At 43.2% G+C, this 23,003-nt stretch overlaps 1 protein-coding gene across 1 annotated transcript in view; it reads right to left on the bottom strand.

Annotated features, from left to right (window-relative positions):
- Positions 1-23,003, bottom strand: part of NEK11 (NIMA related kinase 11) — a 289,042-nt gene that overhangs the window by 96,752 nt on the left and 169,287 nt on the right. The window contains 2 exon segments of the mRNA XM_057545576.1: positions 7,129-7,232; positions 7,235-7,261. Coding sequence (XP_057401559.1) covers positions 7,129-7,232; positions 7,235-7,261 — 131 coding nt within the window.

The raw sequence follows: 23,003 nt of genomic DNA, 5'->3' as shown, positions 1-23,003 counted from the left end.
GGCTGACGGAGTGGCGCCACGACGCCTACCCGAGACCGTGGGCAGCGGGGTTTTCAGGAGCTGATGAGGAGGGTCCTCCCCTTGCTGTCCCCCCCACCCCGTTTCTAGAGTTCCAGCAGCTGGAGGGGAGCCTGCCTCTGTCACCCCCCTCCCTCCCAATAGCTCACAAGCTCTTGATGGACTGCTTCTCTCACCACAGCCCAACAGTCCCAAGGAGAAAGTCCTGCAGTTGAAGGAAGGTTGACTGGAACAGAGAGAGAAAGGTCATGTTCCAAAAGGCAGCCCTCGCGACACACACTCCCTTACTGCAGATTCCTATTTCTGACTCCAGTTCTAGCTTTCTTCCCATACAAATCCCAACAGAGTAAGCGGGAACTTGGCCCTGTGTTTTGAACATAATTTTAAATCATCAGATATTCCATTTTCACACATCCTGGGGCCGTCCCTTAGGTCCCAAGCATCTCCTTATCGTCTCCTTTACCAAATTCCCCAGTAAGTGCTATACTCACCCAGGACGCATACCAGTGGACACAGGAGTGTTTACTGGTTTGAATTCCAGCTCTGGCAATGCACTGAGTGACCTAGGAAATTGGTTATTTTTTCTGCTTCAAGTTTCCTCATTTGGAAAATGGGATGAAAGATGTTACTCCCAGAAACTGCTGGTGAGCACACCATGGGGCAAGGCACATAAAAGACTTATCACGGCACCGAGCACACTGCAACGTGGCTGTTTATTCACCACAGTGGTCGCTTTCTCTGGTACGATGTGGACCCATGTGCTCCCAGATCAGCAGGTTAATGGAAGGACAGCACCTCCAACAATGTCCCAGATGTGTCACACCCCTTTCCTCCCAGACTGAACACCAAAATTCTCTCTCCAGATGTAGAAAATATTCAGAAAATAAAATTAAATTTCTCTGTGTAACTGAATCACAAAACAGTGGGCTGGGCCTTTTGTTTGCAAGGGCTGTTTAGGAGGATTTTCATATTCTTTGCAGGCTCTCTTACACCCGTGTGGTCAGGGCACCCCAGCCTCTCTGAAGACAGAGAGGGACAGGAATTGATGTGTGTATGTGGAGAGGGGTAGGTTGGAGAGAAAAGCCCTGAATGTGCCACTGCAAGTCAGTCAGCTCTGCGAAAACCTGCGCAAACCTCTGCACCTCTGACCCCAGCTCCAGGAGCAGCGCGGCCGAGCACCGTGCAGGCCGTTGTCCCTCGCTCCCCATCCGCCTGTGTGCCTCAATCACCCACCGACAAGGAGGTGGCAGAGGGGGCGAGCTCCGGTCCATACCCTGGAAGGATCGCACAGACCCTGCCCTCCCACCCAGTGTGCTTTGTCTTTATTCACCTATTGCCTCCCTTGCCTCTGTGCTTTGGCATCAGGGTGAAAAGTGTAGGTGTGATCCTGAGCACAACACTGGATCTAATTTAAAAGATGTCGGGACTACGGTCTTCTACATGCCCACTGTGCTGTGTCCCAGACAAGAGCAAGGTTTTGCTGGCCCCCGTCTGACAAGCAATGAGCTGTGCTTCAGCCTGGACCAGAAATGGTAGAGCGAGAAGGGGGAATGTCCATGATGGGTATGAGAGCTGGAATAGGGGCGGGGGCAGAAACTGTCACATCAGGGTCACTCCTTCAGCAGCACACATTGGGTCTACAGATGCCTGTTACCTGGAAGGAATGACACCTAAACTGTGAGTTCACTAACACTTCAGCAGGGCTGGCTGCTGTATCGCCTGGGCCACAGGCCAGGGGATATTGATGGGGAAATGATTCAGCAGCAGGGCTGGCTGCTTCTTAGAAGTGATGATGACTGAGGTAATTCAAGACAAAAAGTGTTTCCTCCCATGCATAAAGCTAAATTAATTAGGTCTGATTATGCAAAATAGGAGGTAAATCAGTCCTACTATTTGGACTCAAGAGTTCTGGCACCTTCTATAAAAATTTTTAAAAAACAACAAAAAAAAGCAGTAGGAGGAATGAAATCTGTATCCCATAACAGACATGGGAGGCAGGTTCATTTTATTTCTAATTTTCATAATTCAGCAATTTTCCTAGAACTGGCACCAACTTTGCCTTGTACACAGGTCAGTACTTCTCTTCAGTAAAACAGGTCTCAGCAGAGGACCAGATAATGCAGTGGCCCCTTAGCTAGTCCTTCAGATGACTGAGTAAAGTGCATTTTCTCAGTCATCATGGAGGAGCAGGGATTGTAACTGCTGTGCAGGAGACGACTGTGTAAAGGAGAGGCTGCAAATAGGGGCAGAGAGTCCGGCTCTGCTACTTACTGGCTGTGCCGCCTTAGGGAAGCTCCTGCGCCTCACCAAGTCTCAGTTTCCTCTCATGCAAACTTAGCATAGCACAACAGTCTCGTCTTTCAAGGGACCTGAGTTTTAAAGTCAGTGCTTCATACAATAATCAATTATAGACAAAATACTCTGTTTCTTTTTTGAGCACCAAATGAAATAGCTAGCTTGCACTTGGGGAGGGTGTTGTATGGAAAACATGTGTCCTTAAATATTATGTCTTGGGTAATAATTCAAAGCACCAAGAGGTTCACAATCAGAGAGACACGCAGGAGCTGAGGGGCACTGGAGACTCTGGATTTATAACTCTCAATCCAGGACATTCGCTTTTTGACAGAATTGTCAGGCAGAATTGCCTGGAATCCCTAACTTCCTCCTACTTCAGCTTCTTCATCACCCTCACATTCTCCCTTATTTGAATTCCAGCCAGTGAAATTCTAGTTTGATTGACTTCAACCAGAAGACACATCATCACATACACTTGCATCGAAGGGTCGTTGCAAGAACTGAATGAAACAATGGGTCTGTGGCAGCCACGGAAGGGCCCCTGACCTGTCTCTTTGAGGGCAAGCCTGCTACCGGTTGTGTGGAGAGTTGACAGCCCCCAGCTGCTGCCACTTCAGAGTCATTGCACGTTCATGCCAAGGCCACTCTCTTCCTGGGCAGCTCCCAGCCACTGAGAGCACGGCGGACACACCAGAGCCAGGCCATGTCTGCCCATTTTGGGCTCCTCTAAGGGGCAGTCTCTGCCCTGGGGTGCCCTCTCGGTGCAGCCAAGGGTTTTTTCACAACTGCATGGCAGGCCAAGGCTCTCACCCCATCCTCTGTTCTCCCCTCCCACCCTTGTCCTCAAAGATGCAGACCAGCATCACGGCTTGAGGCTCTTCCTGCCCATCTCACAGGCTTTTCTCTCATTTCTAGTTCCATCTTGTCATCTGCTTCCCATAAAACCTAAACTGACATAGCACACAAAGTACTGGGCATAAAATGAAGGTTCTGGAAACGTTAGCTCTTATTATTATAGTAATTATGACTTGATTAAACAAATGACTCCACTAGCAGAAGATGCTCTTAGAGGTACCTACTCCCATGACAATTTGCTCCAAGAGTCCTCAGTGGAATCTTAGGCCTTGCTTAGCCTGTACCCATCTCTCTGCCCCTGTGGCGCCATTCCAAGGTCATTCTTGCTTTTTCTAATGCTTCACTGTGCAGAGAGAATTTCAAAATCACTGGAGGATCTGGTGAAAATATATTAAAAACTTCAGAATTAGCTGGGAAATGGGCCTCTACAGCTCTTCATCTTAGCAAGAACAAACACCATGGTCCTAAGAGCCTTCTCCAAACGAGTGTCAATGAAAGCCACATTCACTAAACAGCAGAGCCTTTCCCGAGGGAGTTCTGAGTCACATCATTATGGCCCACCTCATATGTGCCTCACCGGTGCACGTGGGACGTTGATTAGTCGTGGAGAGGGAAATGATGGTCAAGACAGTAAGGGAAAGATGTAAAGGTCTACAGAAACACCCAGCAGTCCACAGCCCTAAAACATATCCATTAAGGCACATGAAACACTTTTCAGTGACAGGTCCCACAAATACTGTTGAGAACCCTGTTATGATGACAGCTATAAATTCCATTCTCTTGAGATCTGAGAGGCTGGTTCCAATTCAGTGACCACAGACTTCACAGAGGAGCCATCAACAACATAAGGGCTTGTGATAAAGGGGCTACTGATGCTGTGCTTATTGAAGCAGAGAAACAACTGACAAATAGGTGCTTCACAAAACTGCTCTGGAGAAACTGCTGCTGAAAGATTGTCTTGGGTGGCACAAGGGATCCAGCAATCCAATGAAGCCCATGGCTGTCTTTCTTTTTGAAAGTACTTCTTCCATTAAAATAGAAACCATGTGACTTCTGTTCCATCTGAAGGAAGAGGATAACAACTTTGACCTGATTACTCACATAAAAGCCATGGGTATGATGACCACCTAAGCAGAACTTGGGTGCTCGGGTCAAGGGCAAGACTGGGGAAAGGGGAGAAGAGGCAAATCCCAGAGAAGGCTGCAGGTATCACCCAGTTTACAGAGCCAGCAGTGACTGGGTCTTAGTACAGGGTTCTGTAACTGTAATTTGTGTGTTGCTAATAAAATAACCTAAAAAGCGAAGGGTAAATACCCATCACAACCTCACACTCACCACCACTGGGGAAGGGGAAATTATATTGAAAAACAAACGGGGTTGTAATTACCTATCTCTAATACAAACTACTCACTCGACATGCCCCCCCCCCCGCTTCTGTTATGCCAAGTTCATTCTAGGGTGATATATCTTGTGTACTAGAAAAACCATTGGCTTGGAAATGTGATGGACCTGGGCCTGAAACATGGTTCTGACCCTTTTCCAGCTGCGTGGCCACAGGCAAGTTACTCCCTCAGAAATTCAGTTTCCTCATCTGGAAAATAGGGATAAGAATAACTACCCAACAGGGTTTTGTGAAACAAAACAGCAACATATATGTGAGAGGCCTTAGCATCTTGTCCCAATAGATTATTTAAAATCAGTCACAATCTATCAAACCACATGTTACAGAGGCATAGCCCAGAGAGCAAAATCACTGCTCGATATTTATCATTGGCCCTAATAAATAAGAAAGGATATATTTTATACCACAGTTGTAAACTCTCACTTTAGCATTAAAGAGTTTTGGAAGTATCATAAAAAAGCCACAAGATGGCTACATAGCTTTATCATAATAACAGCTAATATCTCATGAGTAATTACTTCATTAAATTCTGGGCACTATACTAAGTACTTTTTTGAAAATATTTTATTTATTTATTTATTTATTTATTTGGTTGTGCTGGGTCTTAGTTGTGGTCAGCAAGCTCCTTAGTTGTGGCTAGTGGGCTCCTTAGTTGCGGCAGGTGGGCTCCTTGGTTGTAGCTCACGGACACTTTAGTTGCAGCTCACCAGCTCCTTAGTTGTGGCACATGAACTCTTAGTTGAAGCATGCATGTGGGATCTAGTTCCCTGACCAGGGATCAAACCAGGGCCCATGCATTGGGAGCGCAGAATCTTAACCACTGTGTCACCAGGGAAGTCCATATTCTAAGTACTTTACATTGATTACTTCATTTAATCCCCAAAACTATTCTGTGAGGCAGGAACCATTATTCTCTCTTTTTACAGATTAGAAAACTGAGGCACAGTGGGGTTTAGTAACTTGCACAAGGTCACATGACCCACAAGCGACAAAGGCTAGACTCATACAGGCAGTTCGATTTCCAACCCTTTGTTCTAACAAGTTCTCCAAAGATGGGACTTCTGGAGGGGCTGGCAAAGTTCTACTTCTTGACCTCGGTGGTGTTTGCCATATATTTTATTCCTTTGTTTTCTGAAGTCAGTTTTATTTTATTTAAAACATTTTAAAGTAATAAGGTTAGTAGCTAAAATTTTACCACTTGACGCTTTGGACAGAAATAGAGGATGTGTTTTGCACATCGTGTGCCTTGCAAGCACAGGCACAGAATGAAGTTTCTGTAATACTGTAACGACATTTGTCTCTGTTGTTTAGGACAGTGGCACAAAAGCGAATGAAAATTGTATTTTCAATTCGTGGTAGGAGGTGTTTCTGTTCACAAGTCCATTGGAAAAAATGGGGAAATGGTATAAAGAAAGTGTTTTTATTTTGGTATGCTGAATCCCCACTGCCTGGACTCTGTTTTTCTCAATATTTATTTGTTTCTCTCTTCATGTATTTGTCTCTCAATTTCTCTCTCTCATCCTTTCTCTCATCCCTTTCTCTGCTCAGCCCCATATCCATACCCATCTATTCCCTTCTCCCTGCCTCTCTCTCCTTTTCTTAAGGAGAACTTGAGAACATTTCTTACTGGTTTTATTTATTGAATATTATGATGAATTGCTTAGTCTTCATTAGAAAGGACTGAATGGATTGTGTACCACCTTCAGTTAATTCTCCTGAATTAAGTCTTCGTCGACATAGGTGCCCTTTGATTGACTTTTATCTTACTAGCTTAATGGTTCCCAGTTAGTAAAAAGCTTCTGTACCTTATGGAAGTTTAGGACTGGGAAGATTATCAAGTTATGGCCTAAAAACAAAATCAAGTATATGAGCATAAATTGCCCAAAGTCATCTGCTTTTTCTTCACGTAACTCTTACTTTTCCCCTCTCCTGCAGACACCCAACAGTGAAATCACATGCAGGGCTGTTTCTTGGCCTATGACTCAGATGGGTCTAAGTCTTGTCATTGTTACAGAATCTATGGCAAGGACACAGACTCAGATATTCCAACACTGTATGTAAGGGGGGGACTCAGAGGTTGGAGTGGCCAGGAAGACCATCTCCTAAGCCCAGGATCTCTGGGCCTCATCCCCAGAACTAATTAGTGCACTGGGACATGACTCACAAATCTGATTACCAGACAGAAAAGTATTCAGTATAATTTTAAATATCCTCTTCCCTCTTCTAAAGACACATGTGCAATGTTCATTCGACAGCTGTATGTGGGGTGCTCCTCAGTGTGCAAACAGTGTAGCGTGTATCATCCTCTCACCTGAATCAGTACTGGGTGCTCCAGCCCTTCCCTCATCAACATATCCAGACCAGATTCGCAGAATTCCACAGGGCCCTGCCTGTCCCTCGGCCTTGGAAATCCAGACACATCACGTGGAGCCCGTATAACAAACACTAGTTCTCCATCCCCTACTTGGGTTCTAAGACTCCCTTGACTCTTTCTGGGAAGTCACAGCCTGCTCAGCACCTTGGACAGCCCCACCACCTCTGCTGGGAGCAGCGTGTACCTGTTGGTTTGTCCTGTAAGCAGGCTGGGGTCCCGCATCCTTGACCTATTCCTCTCCCTCCTCACTTTCTTCAGAACAGGAGTCAAATGTATCATCAGAATACCTTCAGCCACAAGTGGGTCTTCTGGGATCTCTGAAATAAAGAATAAACAAAAATCAGATCCCACCAGTCATTAAAATTATGATGAGTCTAGGACCACCTCCCTCATGTTTTCCCAGAGACGTATATTTTGTTTGCACTGACAAAGTTTTCATGGAGCGTAGAGCTGAATCTTAGCTTCCTGAACACACCTAGTGGAATGTAATAAATACTCAGCACAGTTAACCAGTGGAGGAAAGGAGGGATGACTCTGTTTGCAACCACCTTTTGAAAATGGAAGAATAAAACCTTGAAAAGAGAAGAAATTATCTCTTCTAAAGTCTTTACCTTCAGAGGCATGAATCATTATTACAAACGAGGGGATTTAGGAGCAAAAGCAGGGTAAGATGCCTTGGCTGCAGGACCCTATTACACACTCACATAAAGTTTTTGCAGAGACAGTTGGAGGGGATAAATGTCAGCATTCTTCCTGGGAATTTCTTTTTTTAAAGAGAATACTAGTAGGGAGACCAGGCAAGAGGGATAGGATATATAGCAATAGCATTTTGGCAAGCTGAGGAAAACGTTAAAATTCTTTTCTAACAGGCTATGAAGGCTTTTGAGATGGAGTTCACTCTGGGGTATTACTTACTCACATTGATATGCAGCATTTATTAAAAAAATAAGTAAAGGCCACCCAGTTAAGCTGATGCCAAGAAGTGGCTACCTAAGTTACTTGATGCAATATTATTACTAACTAAAAATATAGTTGGTGCTTATAATGGTCTTCAACCAAGAAAGGCCAAGAATGGCTCACAAAAAAAGCATAGTGATATCAATTCCAGTTTGCTAATGGGGACCTAGAAATAGAGAAATATCCTTGGGGAGGGGAGAAAACTAAACAATGGTAGTCTCTCTACCTCATTAAAACCATGGGCATTTTAGGCTTTGCACCATACTCTGACTTATAAACAAAATTATTCTAAACTGTAACACAGAGCACTGTTTTTCATCCCATTGTTGCTATTTTTGGGGTCAGAGAATCAAGGTTTGAATCTAGCTCTACAGCCTCTTAGATGAGAAACTTGGGTGAGGGATTTGAACTAACTGAGCTCTAATTTTTCCAGGAAAGCTGACATAAGGGTAATCTAACAGGGTAGCTATGAAGATTCAATATGATTCTTATGAAAGCATCTGTATGTAGGGAAACTTTATACAAATGTTCCCTTAATTTCCACATCTGTAAAAATGAACTTTTCATTAACTGATTCCAGAATCCCTTGAAAGTAAAATACTTAGTGTATGTAGAAATCCCTGACAAAAGGATACTTTAAAATCTTTGCTGTCTGTAGTTTTCCATAGAACACAAGAGGCAGTACCAAGGAATCAAAACTGGTCAGCTCAAAAGACAAAATTTACATATATTCAAAACTACCTTTGCCAGTTCTTTAGGAAGGAGCTTACTGGGAATCTCACACTTTCTCTTAGTAACGCCAACACAGCCTGTTCTCCCCTCAGATCACCTATTATCAGTTGAGCAACAGATGAAACAGACTATTTATATATAGGGGCCATGTTTTATAAAAATCTTTATTTGACTCACACTCAGAATGACAAGAGGATCACCACAAGAGAAGTATATAAAAACCAAAATCTACCGAGAGGACAATTCAGGTCTCCAGTTTTGTCCTCAAGCAGGGGCACATGCTCATTGAGCGGAACGGTGGACAGAACCATGTGACTTCCTGTCTCTCTTTCTCCCCCTTGACCTCTCCCTGAGCCTCTGTGTCTCTTACACAGAGATGTCCATTCTCTCTGTCTCCCCACTTCATCTCATTTCCTCTCCCATTCCCTGAGTCTCTGTCTCTCTGACAGTTGTTCATTTGCTGACTCACTCATATTTTCTCCCTCTTTTTCTCTATCCCCCCAGCCCCACTTTCAGGCAAGAATATTTACTTTCAAGTTGACTATGAAAGAGTAAGAAATATCATTTACACTGTTGCCCAGTATACAGAAATGTGCTTGGATTTGTGTATATATAAAAACATCTTTATAGTTAAAACAAAAGCTTCATGCATCAAAATTTACCCATACTACAAATGACATACTCTGACATTTCACATTCTATTTAATGTGTTTTTTTGGTTTGTTTCTTTGTTTTGTTTTCTTTTGTTTTGTTTTTTAGAGTCACTATTTTTTTTTAATTTTTAAAGATTGAAGTATAGGTGATTTACAATGTATTAATTTCTGCTGTACAGCAAAGTAATACAGTTATACATATATATATACATTCTTTTTAAATATTCTTTTCCATTATGGTTTATCATAGGATTTGTGTGTGTGTGTGTGTGGATGATTTCTGTATATATATATATATATATATATATATATATATATATATATTTTTTTTTTTTAAACATCTTTATTAGAGGTTAATTGTTTTACAATGGTGTGTTAGTTTCTGCTTTATAACAAAGTGAATCCGTTATACAAATACATATATCCCCATATCTCTTCCCTCTTGCGTCTCCCTCCCTCCCACCCTCCCTATCCCACCCCTCTAGGTGGTCACAAAGCACCGAGCTGATCTCCCTGTGCTATGCGGCTGCTTCCCACTAGCTATCTATTTTACATTTGGTAGTGTATATAGGTCCATGCCACTCTCTCACTTTGTCCCAGCTTATCCTTCCCCCTCCCCATATCCTCAAGTCCATTCTCTAGTAGGTCTGCGTCTTTATTCCAGTCTTGCCCCTAGGTTCTTCATGACCTTTTTTTTTTTTCTTAGATTCCACATATATGTATTAGCATACGGTATTTGTTTTTCTCTTTCTGACTTACTTCACTCTGTATGACAGACTCTAGGTCCATCCACCTCACTACAAATAACTAACTCCATTTCATTTCTTTTTATGGCTGAGTAATATTCCATTGTATATATGTGCCACATCTTCTTTATCCATTCATCTGTTGATGGACACTTAGATTATTTCCATGTCCTGGCTATTGTAAATAGAGCTGCAATGAACATTTTGGTACATGGCTCTTTTTGAATTATGGTTTTCTCAGGGTATATGCCTGAGATATTGGGATTGCTGGGTCATTTTTTTTTTAATTTATTTTATTTATTTTTTTATGGTTGTGTTGGTCTTCGTTTCTGTGCGAGGGCTTTCTCTAGTTGCGGCAAGTGGGGGCCACTCTTCATCACGGTGCGCGGGCCTCTCATTACCACGGCCTCTCTTGTTGCAGAGCACAGGCTCCAGATGCACAGGTTCAGTAACTGTGGCTCACGGGCCTAGTTGCTCCGCGGCATGTGGGATCTTCCCAGACCAGGGCTCGAACCCATATCCCCTGCATTGGCAGGCAGATTCTCAACCATTGAACCACCAGGGAAGTCCCAATGCTGGGTCATTTTTAATGCTAGTTGCAACTTGCTAAACTGATTTCTCAACCCACAATTTGAAAAACACTGGTTTAGAATGCTGACTTTGGCATCAAAAAGACCCTCATTTAAATTGAGACTCTGACATCAGCTTCATAACATTAGGCGTTATTTAAACTTTCTGCCCTTCGGTTTTCTCATGGGGATGGTGGCACCCGTCTAGAATCATTGTGAACATTACATAGTATGATGGATGCAGTGTGCAGTGCACATGGTATGTGCCCAATAAATGTGAGTTACTGATATTTAACATAAAACTCTGTAGTTTTGTCTGTAATGCTCAACACCAGGAAGAAAATAAATATAAGGCAATCACAAAGAGATATCAAGTTAAAATTTTTAACAATATTTTAAATAGAATCGCGTCTCAAAATCCGTATGGTACCCAACTCAAATGGCAATAAGAAGTGGCTCCTCCTGCTGCCCTCCCTGCTGCTGGGCCCCAGAGGGACCCTGGGCATTTCACACCCTCCTGTCCTCCCATTGTCCTTCCTGTCAATTAATTGGTTCCATCCCGGCTCCCTCCAGGCCACTCACAAGGAACCTCTACAACAGGGGTGAACGAACTTGTTCTGTAAAGGGCTGGATAGAAAAAGTGTTAGGTTTTGCAGGGTATACAGTCCCTGTCACAACTACCCAACTCTTTGTAGTCTGAAAGCAGACACAGACAATACATAAACAAATGAGAGTGGCTGCATTCCAATAGAACCCTATTTACAAAAGCAGGTGGCGGCCAGATCATACCACAACTCTACCCCACAGACAGATGTTTCTCTTGCTAAATATTGAGCCCCACCTCCCATAACATGGCTCCCTCCATAACAGTCAGTCCCCTTCCCTCTCCTACCAAGGATCTCCTCCCAGGGAGGAGAGGAGGGAAGAAATGGACAGGGGGAAAGTGCCTAAGTCATGAAACAGACCTGGATGAACCCATCTCCAGTGTTTCTTAAGCAAATACCACTAACTTGGTGCAGCTCAGAAAAGGGTGCATTTTCAAAGGGAAAAGTCCAAAGAAATAAGTCAGCTCAAACTGTGTTTGTCAAACCCTGTGTTTTTCGGGCCCTGGCCCAATGTGAAGCCTTGTTAGGCTAAGGCTCATTTCTGCTGTCATGAGGGGAAAATGGTCTGTGATAAATAGCTTTCATTTTTTTGCACCCTGAAGTCAGCCTCATGACAGATGCTCAGGAGTGGCATCCAGATCTATACTTCACTGGGCGGCAGTGACGGAGCATGCTTATGAAGGAATCCAACAACGGCTGCCTGAGCTTGAACGCAGCTGTTGCAAATCCATGCTGGAGAAAAAGAGAAGCAATTACCCTGTCCCAGGAAAAGGATGTTCTTTGTCAGACCCTTCAGTTGAGATCCTAATAAAGCCCTTCCTCTAAGACTAAAGTGAGTAGCAGGATCACCTGCAGGGCTTGTTAAAACACAGAGCTGCTGATCCAGCGGGTTGGGAGTGAGGCCTGAAAATGTGCATTTCTAACAAGTTCCCAGGGGATGCCGGTGCTGCTGGTCTGGGGGCCACACTTTGAAAGCTACTGCTCTAGGATGTGACTATTTCAAATAAAAGTACTATCATATACTATTACAGAAGCACCATAATAAAATGTATAAGACTGTAATATCTCTACATCTTCTAACATTTATATGTTAGGCAAAAAAAAATGAAGAAATACGCTTTACTTTAGAAGAGCTCAAATTGTTGTGCCATTAGTTGTTTCCACGACTCACCATCTCTATGGAGTTATAGGGCACTATTCCCATTTCATTGATGGAGAAGAACAAAACTATGAGTCAGCATTCCAAAGTCACAGCACTTTACAGACTGTAAAAGCACATTCCTATCCATTATTCCACTTGATCATTGTAACAGTGATTCAAGTTAGACCAGGACAACCTTTTTATCTCAATTTTTAGATAATTAAAGTGAGACTCAGACAGGCTAATAATCAACCACAGGTCACATAGCTGCATGCATGGCAGACTGGAATGTAAATTACCTGAATCCTATCTTTATTCCACTGCATTAGTGCTATTTTATGGTTAGCTAGGTATTTTCACCTTTACTGGTAAAACCATGTCATATATAAAAATTGTGATTATCTTCCTCATAACTCTGAAAGATGTTAGACAACAAGGGATAGACTTTTGACTTAATGAGATAGAAAAATTGAAGCTTAGTCATCCTGGTAAATTATCTGAAGGCAGCTGGCAATAGTGAATGCCAGGGGCCCTCGCTCAGACTCAGCCCAACTGTCACTCAACCCAACTCTGTCTCAGATGTGCTCAGACTGGACTGTGGGTCAGGATCACCTTGAGACCTTTGTAAAACAGATTCCTGGCCCCAAAGTCCACTGTTTCAGATTCAGCTAATCTGAGGTGGGGCCTGAAATTCTACTCAGTGATGCTGCAACATATTTTGAGAACTACTGCTCTATCTTTTGGATCTTCAAGGAGAAAATGATATACAAGTGCAATTGTTTAATGATAAATTCCCCAATACTTCGTCTATTATTGCACCTGCTCTTTAAACTTCTAAAATGATCAGGAAATGCATTAAAGAATTTTTTTTAAAGAGCCAATAAGATAAGAACTTCGCCTAAAGGCAAAACCAAATTTCCTTTAAAGGAACTTAGTTATGTGGGAGGAATTTCTCAGCCTGTGAGCCCACCATCACCCTAAATGATTCTAGCCATCCATTTGCCTTGAGCAAATGCGGGTAACAAGCTTAGCAGAATGGTTCTCAAAGGGTGGTCCCCAGAAGAGCAGTAACAGCATCACCTGGATCTTATTAAAAATGCAAATTCTTGGGCCTCCCAGACCTACTGAATCAGAAACTGCGCTGAGGATCCAGCAATCCACATTTTAACAAGTCCTCCAGGGGATCCTGATGCACACTTAAATTTGAGAACCACTAGTTTGGCACAATGTAAATAGTAAGCTCCTGGAGGGCAGGAGTCCTCATCCTGTTCATCATGGTATCTCCAACCCACAGCTCAAAGCAGACACTCAAACTTCTTGCTGAGTAAATGAATGCCTACATCTCTAAGAGAGAGAACTTTCAGACTACCACATAGTATCTCATGCAAAGAATTTCCTAATTTTTGGGAGGTGCAGGAGAGGGGAGGAGAAGATAAGGAGGAGATATGGATTTTTTTCCCCTGAGAGCCCTACTCTCTCCCCCTCTCTCACATCCTCTGATCTTATATCTCAGATGGAGTCATAACTCCAAACAGTAAAATATGTCTTCCTCATACTACCATCTCCAGCTACATCCCACAGGCCCGCCGAGTTTGAGGCCTCAGTTTAAGATTGCCCAGCCTGTGACGGCACTCGCGTTGGACAGTGGCTTTCTCCAGGTGTCCCAGACTCTGCTCCAGCTGCAAAAGCACCCTGCCTCTCTCTGCATATCTAACAATACTGTCAGAATTGATTAATGTTTCATGACCAAATGACTTGTGATTTGGGAAATCCAACAGACTCACTTGCATGTTTCTGCCTCTTCTCCGAGGAAGTCAACAATATCCACAAAATACTTTTTAAAATGGTTCTCACTATATCCTCTATACGGGAAGGGTGGGGGTGAGAATCGCTTCATAAAGAGAAGATGCTCTGTATTTTAGCTATGGTGAGGCAAGCTGGGGATGAGTATGGGACCTTGGTAGCAGGCAGCTGCCCAGAGATGCCCTTCTTTATTTTTTCTTTCTGTCCGAGTTTTCTGAAGGAGGCAATGGCTTTATTACACTGAACCAGAAAATACTGAGCAAAGTTATAATAAAAACAAACCGATTTATTGTTAGATCTTGATGTGGCCACTCCAAAGACCATGCTCAGTGACAGTGCTCAGAATGACAACAGTCATTATTATTACACTGACAAGGCAGATCTCATAATTTCTTATTTTCCCAAAAATGGCATTTGTGGATGTGAAAAAGATTGCCCTAGTTCATTTTTTAATAAAAACATTTTAAATAAAGACATCATCTCACATGCAGGGAAAACCTGTGATTAATATGCTACACCATTCTCAAACAACAGGATAAAAGACAATGCCTTGAGAAGGCACTTAGATGCAGACATTGTCTTTGCTGAGCTGGCTTGGTTTCCCCAAGGAGCTCCATCTCGTGTAAGGTGCAGACAAATTAGGGTAAAAAGACAGAAATGGAGCCCAAGTTAACTGGTGATGTCTGCTGCTTCTGAGAAAGACTGCAGAATAGTGACTAGGAGGGTCAGGTATAGGGTTAGACTGAGGTTGAAATCTGTTGCTCATTGACTGTGTGACCTTGGGCAAGGCACTTCACCTTTCTGGTCACAGTTTTCTGATTTATAAGTGGGTGTAGTGAATGCTATTGATGCCCCACCCAAAGCTCCTTACCAAACACACTCTATCCACGATTGTTGCCCTGCTCATCCTCCAGCTGCTATGAGCGCCGACTGCTGTGTTAGTCTTCTAGGTTTGCCACGACAGAATGCCACAGACTGGGTGGCTTAAACAACCGAAATTTATTATCTCATGGTTCTGGAGGCTGGAAGTCCAAGATCAAGGTGCTGGCAAGTTTGGTTTCTCCTTGGCTTGCAAGTGGTTGACCCTCTGTGCACTGGTGTCTCTCTTCTCGTGTCCTAATCTCCCTCTCTTATAAGGACACTAGTCAGAATGGATTTGGGCCCTGCCCTAACAGCCTCATTTCAATCAACTTAATCGCCTCTTTAAAGGCCCTGTCTCCAAATACTGTTGCATTCTGAGGTCCTGAGGGTTAGGGCTTCAACATATAAATTTTAGGGGAACACAGTTCGGTCCATACCAACTGCTTACAGAGTACAGATGCCCCCTTCTCCAGACAACTGCTCTCAGATCAAAGAATTTCCTTATCAAAGAGGTTAGGTCTCACCTCGACCCCAGGTGCAGTTCTGGCCGATGACTGACTGACTCAAGGTGGAGCCAACTCTGTGGTGTCATTCATGCCACGAGCTACTATGGAGGCTAGTCTGCAGCTGGACCACATCCTTGCACAGCAACTTCCGCTGCCCTGTCCAGACATACCCCCCACCCATCCCACCCCACCCAAAAGACACATACGTCAGAGTGACCATCTCAGCCTCTGCTTCTAAGCAACCTAACCAAAGACTTGGGGTATTATAATACTAATACCTTAACTCATAGCTACAACATACAATTTTATAAAAGCTAAGCGAGGCTATACAGTAATGTAAACACCCCTTAAAGGAAAATAGCCAGATGCCAGCAAGATTACATACTTTTATATTACACATTTAATCCTCAGACTTTCTAGAAAACAATAGAGCCCATTCCCATGGATACTTCTAAAGGGAATCCTTCATCGGCTATCAATTATATCTCTGACAGCTAAATTTTTTAATCTCTTGAGGTCTAGTCTACCTGCCCTGCTTAAGGTCTTCTTAAAATGCTCTACATAGCATAGTGTCCTGCACTTAGTAGGTGCTTAATAAATGACCATTATTATTACCTTAGCAGGTAGAAAATGTGGGTTTTCTTATAGCTGACAAGAGTGCAGGGGGAGAAAATAGGATCCCTTCCACCAGAAATAAGAGGTGAGCTTTGGCCTTACTCCAGAATAGGGATGCAGAAGGAGGGTGGGTGATTCAGAGCCAGCGAGACGGTGGATGGTCATGTGCTCTGTGAGATGCTGAGCTCATCAAACACGTGTACAGGTGAGAAAGCTGGGTTTACTGTCTGAACCCGTAAGTGCCATGTGGAGGCCACCAGCTTCCATGCATGAGCTACAAGCAGAGGGAAGCCTGCATAGTGATTAAGAGGAGAGCTCTAGACAAGCTGCGGTTTGAGCCAAGCTTCCCAAATCTCCCAGGGATGGAGTCTAAGCTGACATCTAGGGTACATCATTACTGGTGTGTAAAAGCAGCATTTATACAAAAAGAGCCAACTGCAGAGCTAGAGAAAACACTCCTTGGGCAGAGGCAGTTGGACTCCACCATGTAGAAAAGCATCATTCCTAAACCCCAGGCTTCTGTCCTCCTGGGAGCTAATAAAGGTACCAGTCTCTCACCTCTGGACATATCTTCCCCTACACCATTAGAAGGAAAGAACTGATCCTGAAACTTTGCTGTTTTGGAAAAGGTATTTTGTCAATTTCTAAACTTGAACTTACATTGAATTTTATTTTTCCTTTTCAATTTTTAAAAGCCATCTCTCCCCCCACAGTGAACCATGAGATGGTTTATCAGGGTTATGTAGTGACTCATCAGCTGGGCCTAGAATACCCTTCCCATTGGTAGCCACTAAGATTGCTCACTGGAGCTTGGAAGTCATAGGGGAGAAGGGTGCACCCTAAGACCAGTGATCTCTACTTCCCCCGGTGAGTCATCCCTTCTGCGGGTACCAGGGGTCCCTGCTGGAGGTCCTGGGGAAGCCGTTACTCCATATGCCAAAGGGCTGCTGCAGCTCTATTTCATTACACAGCCCCCTTCTGGGCCCATGGGAAGCAACTGTAATTTTCAGTCACTATTTAGTGGGTCTGGAGGCTTACAGCAGCGTATTTGCTAAGGAGTATTTTGAACCAACGTTCAGTCCAGGGAAGCATGTAGACAGCCCCCGGTGAAGCGAGCACTCCAGAGTTCAAGGGAGAAATGAACACTCAGCTCTGTGACTCCCTCCAGTCTCACCCAGTCTGTCACAGATCTTGCCTAACACACTTACCATGTCACTTCCCCACCAAGGACTCCCTCACTGCCAATAAAATTGAGTATGAAATCTTCAGCTTGGCAGCCAAGGCCTTTTATCATCTGGTTGCAACCTGATTTCCCAGACCTGCCTTCTCCTACTGATGGATGTGGTCACTCTCATTTAAAGGTGGGCACTAAAAGGGATTCTGATTGGGTGGCCCTGGGCTAGGTCTAGGCAACTTCATCTTTCTGGTGCTTTCCAGATGGTTCTCATATGTACCTTTAGATCAGGACCTTGGCTTTTGTAACCTGGACTCTACATTTTCCCCTGAACCTGCTTTTGCTTTCCAACTTCTGTACTTTTAAGAGCGCTCTCTCCTCCTAGAATTGCCTTGTCCAATATGGTACCCATTAGACACATGTGGCTTAAATTACAGTTAATTAAAAGGAAACAAAATGACAAATTCAGTTCCTTATTCACACTGGCCACATCTCAAGTGCTTGAAAGCCTCCTGTGACAAGATTATAGAACATTTCCGTCCTCGTAAGACATCCGCAGGACGGCACTGTTCTAGAGGCTCCTCCCCTGCTGGGCGGCAGCCTCCAGTTGGAATTTGGCCAGATTGCTTTGAAGCCCTAGGATGTGGGTCCCTTCACTTCTCGGACCCTCCATCCCTCCCCTGACCAGCACGTCCTCCACCACCACCAGCCCCACCCTGCGAAAGGGAATGTGGAACCACAGGCCCCCGAGGGCCTCCAGCTCTCACAGTCCTGGGCTCAGCAGGGCCAGGCAGTGGCTCCATCCCATCTAGCCTCAGCCTCCTTCGCCTGCCCTTGGAACCATGTCAGACCAAGCCTTCTCATCTGTGCCAACCTTCTTTTACACAGTGTCTACAAGCGGGGCTTTAATAGATGTCCAGCCCCCACCCTTCACCCCAGAGAAAGGCAGCTCATGGACCTCCCAGCTCCCCACAGCAGACACTGTCTTCACAGCACAGCAGGCGTTAAGTCCACTTTACTAATTATATCACTAACTCTAAGTGGAACTAAATCTCAAATACAAACAATACATTTGTATTCCTGGGGGCAGATGTGCAGCAGTTGCTTGGTTTTATATCTTTTTGATGCTTTCTTCTCTCACACAATAAGCTATAGGTTAGTACCAGTACCGTGACCTTTTCTAAAATAAACCCTCAAAACTAAGGCTAAAATTAGCCATGTTCATTAGCTTAGCCTGCAGCATCACATATGAGGCTGTGAAAAGAAATAATTTTCTTAGGCAATATACATATTCATGACCCTTTCTGCATGGAGGGCTAAATTAGTACAGTACAGTGCCATGTATAAATATATACAACAGCAGGTTCTGCTGTAAGTTTTTCTTCGAGAGACACCCCTCTATATGATCAAGTGCACCAAAGGGGCTCCCCCCCTACACACACACACACACACACACACACACACAAACACATGACAGAAAGAAGCTCCATGATGCATTTGGAAGTAGGTCTCCCTCAAGCTCTCAAGTCTATGCTTTTTTTTTTATAATAGATCTTTATTGGAGTATAATTGCTTCACGATACTGTGTTAGTTTCTGTAGCACAACAAAGCGAATCAGCCATATGCATACACATGTCCCCATATCCCTTCCCTCTTGAGCCTCCCTCCCACTCTCCCTACCCCCCCACCCAGGTCATTGCAAAGCACCAAGCCAATCTCCCTGTGCTATGCTGCTGCTTCCTATCAGCCAACGATTTTACATTCGGTAGTGTATATATGTCAATGCTACTCTCACTCCGCCCCAGCTTCCCCCTTCCACCCCATGTCCTCAAGTCCATTCTCTATATATCTACCTCTTTATTCCTAACCTGCAATTAGGTTCATCAGTACCATTTTTTTCTTTTTTTAAGATTCCATATATATGCGTTAGCATACAGTATTTGTTTTTCTCTTTCTGATTTACTTCACTAGGTATGACAGAGCACCTCACTACAAATAACTCAATTTCGTTTCTTTTTATGGCTGAGTAATATTCCACTGTATATATGTGCCACATCTTCTTCATCCATTTATCTGTCGATGGACATTTAGTTTGGTTCCATGTCCTGGCTACTGTAAACAGTGCTGCAATGAACATTGTGGTACGTGTCTCTTTTTGAATTATAGTTTTCTCAGGGTATATGCCCAGTAGTGGAATTGCTGGGTCATATGGTAGTTCTATTTTTAGTTTTTTAAGGAACCTCCATACTGTTTTCCATAGTGGTTGTATCAATTTACATTCCCACTAAGAGTGCAGGAGGGTTCCCTTTTCTTCACACCCTTTCCAGCATTTACTGTTTCTAGATTTTTTGATGATGGCCATTCTGACTGGCGTGAGGTGATACCTCATTACAGTTTTGATTTGCATTTCTCTAATAATTAGTGATGTTGAGCATCTTTTCATGTGTCTCTTGGCCATCTGTATGTCTTCCTTGGTGAAGTGTCTATTTAGGTCTTCCGCCCATTTTTTAACTGGATTGTTTGTTTTTTTTGATATTGAACTCCATGAGCTGTTTGTATATTTTGGAGATTAACCCTTTGTCTGTTGTTTCATTTGCAAATATTTTCTCCCATTCTGAGGGTTTTCTTTTTGTCTTGTTTATGGTTTCCTTTGCTATGCAAAAGCTTTTAAGTTTAATTAAGTCCCATTTATTTTTGTTTTTATTTCCATTACTCTAGGAGGTGGGTCAAAAAAGATCTTGCTGTGGTTTATGTCAAAGGATGTTTTTCCTATGTTTTCCTCTAAGAGTTTTATAGTGTCTGGTCTTACATTTAAGTCTTTAATCCATTTGGAGTTTATTTTTGTGTATGGTGTTAGCTAGTGTTCTAATTTCTATGCGCCAAAATGATTCTCCCTTAGGCAAAACTATAACATTTCTCTGAAACATTTTTTCTGGTTTGGAGAGCAAAAGCCAAAATAAGTAGGTAAAGTCTGTCTTTTCTCCAGAAATGAATATAGGCCAGGAAATCCACTCTCTCAAAGGGAAATATAGGGAGATTGAGCAGACCCTGAAAAAGCTGGTATGTATGGCTGGATACTGTGTTTTTGGCAGAAGACATCAAGTTCTGTGACTTTAGGCAACTGGCTTAAGCTCCCTGAGTCTTAGGTGTCTCATCTGTAATATGCAGATAGTAATAACTCACCAGTCTAAGAGCAGGAGCCCGAACTAGATGATTCCAGGTTGTTTCCCTGCTCTAAGGGTTGCAAAAGTATGACATGGAGTAACAGACCAGACCAGTGTGTATATGAATCGTTTGGGGAACTTGATGAAACGTGGATTCTGATTGGTAGGTCTGTGTGGGGCCTGAGAGTCTGCATTGCTGACATGGTCCTCAAACCACACTTTGAGGAGCCACCAAATGTTTGTCAAGAAGTGAGATGACAACTAAGACTTTCACGAAGCTGAAGAATTTAAAGCGCTGTCAAAATGAAGCCTCTGCCTTTTCTCTGATTTTCCTTTGGCAGTGTTTCCTCATTAACAAGAGGCTTGGGTACCTCAGAATGCATTTAGCGATTGGTTTATTGGCAGAGAGAACACCTTGTGAGCCAAATAGGATTTCTCCTCTGATGAAATCCTGGAGTTATAATTTCTATTTTCCACCTCATTTCTCCTGGAAAATATTTGTTTCCCACTGGCAGCATCCCTCTGTTAACTGTCCAGCTGTAGGTAGTCAGGAAACTGCCAGAAGATGTCTGCTTGTGCTAAGGTGCTTCGAGCTTGCCAATGTGAACAGACAAACTGAATACGGCAACATGGGCCAATGATCACAAAACACAAGGGAAATCTACTGCATTGACACTGTGGACGTGTCTTCATTTAAATGTTTTTAATTAAAGGAAGTGCATATCATACACATCGGTTTAGAAAAATCTTCATGGTCCTGCTCAGGAAAAGCTTCTATCGCAACGTTGGATTTTCCCGTGTGACTGGGTACTTCCTGTTGAATGTGATATGGTCTTGGAGAGCAAGGTAAACTCAAGTTTAAAAGGAACTCTTTCCTGGCCTGTAAAATCTAGAAAAGCTTCCATTTACATGTCCCCAGGTATTATAAGTAATAATAATAATTACTTCCCATTGTATGACCCTCCATGATTCACAAACTGATTTCAAATATATTCTCTCACCTAAGGCTCCCTTACTACATGGTGTGAGATGGGTGGTGTTATCCCCTCGTGTCCACACAAGGAACATAAAAGTTAGGGTTCCTTGACCTCTTCAACTTAGTTTGAAAGTGGCAGACCCCAAACCATGTCTTCAAATTCTAGATCTAGTGCTCATTTGTATCAAATCATATTGATTACATAATTCTGCTTGGCTACTCTCTGAAGGTAACCACTCAATTTGGTCACATACTCACAAATGCAACCCCATCTGCAGAATGTGACATTAAAAGTTCATTGCAACCTCTACCTCTTTTCCACATGCCAGCTTTCCCTTCTTCTCAAACACTACCCATGCCACACACATGTCACTAACTACTACAGAGCACCTTCAAATAATGTCTAGAACCTTGGCCAGAGGTTAAAATGTAACTTTTTAAAACATGAAGTCACTAGAAAGAGCCTTTGATAAAAATTACTTGCATTAGTTATCTATTATTGGGTAACAAATTACCCCCAAACCATGGCTTAAAACAATAAAAAATGTTTATTTTCTCCACATTTTCTGTGGGTCAGGAATCCAGGAGTGGCTTGGCCAGGAGGTCCTGGCTCAGGGATTGTCATGAGGCTTTGGTTAAGAAGTCATCTGAGGCGATAGTCATCTGCAGGCTTAATGGGGACAGGAAGATCCAACCCTAAGCTCACCCACGTGGCTCCTCACAGGGAACCTCAGTTCCCGGCACATGGACCGCCCCCCCTCTCCGAGGGCAGCTTGAGTGTCCTTGCAACATGGCAGCTGACTTCCCCCAGAGGGAGTGACCCTAAAGAGCAAGGCAGAAGCTGCGCTATCTTTGCCACCCAGCCTTGGAAGACACACTCTGCAATTTCTACACCATCCTATTGGTGTCACGGGTCAGCCAATTTAATGTGTGTGGGGGGAACCATACAAGGGCATGAATCACTGAGGACCATCTTAGAGGCTGGCCACAAAAAATAACCTAAAAGTTTAGCTTTTCTTTCATTTTTTTTTTGAGAAAAATATTCATTTTATCTTCATGTATAAATAGTTGGGTTGTTATATTGAGGTTACGTAATGAATCGTGACAGACTTTACACTAGAACTTTCTCCCAATATCCAAGTTGGTGAAACCTCTACCTTTAAAAGACGGTAAATAGAAAAACATATATGTAACAAGATTGGGTTCATAATTAGGACGAATATGGACTTGAACAGTCAGATCCTACTGAAATTTCACATGATTACCCAAGTGGTCAAAATCATATTTAGGGGAGTAGGTATATAATTATTTTCAGTATCACATCATATTGCTAGAACACTAAGTATTCACGTAACTATGGGGAGAAAATAACACAAAACTAAGATGTACTGTAACCTACATGAAAGTGAACATGGACTAATTAAACAGAGAAATGTCCAGAACAAGGGACGCTGATCAGGGACATTTAATGTGATCTGTATTAGTCACAGTTTTCCAGGGAAACAGAACCAATAGGATATATGTGTGTGTGTGTGTGTGTGTGTGTAGAGAGAGAGA

This window comes from Balaenoptera acutorostrata, chromosome 4, assembly GCF_949987535.1.
Source record: "Balaenoptera acutorostrata chromosome 4, mBalAcu1.1, whole genome shotgun sequence".
Classification (NCBI taxonomy): Eukaryota; Metazoa; Chordata; class Mammalia; order Artiodactyla; family Balaenopteridae; genus Balaenoptera; species Balaenoptera acutorostrata.
Note: the sequence above shows the minus strand (reverse complement) of the source record. Positions and strands in the feature narration are given on the sequence as shown.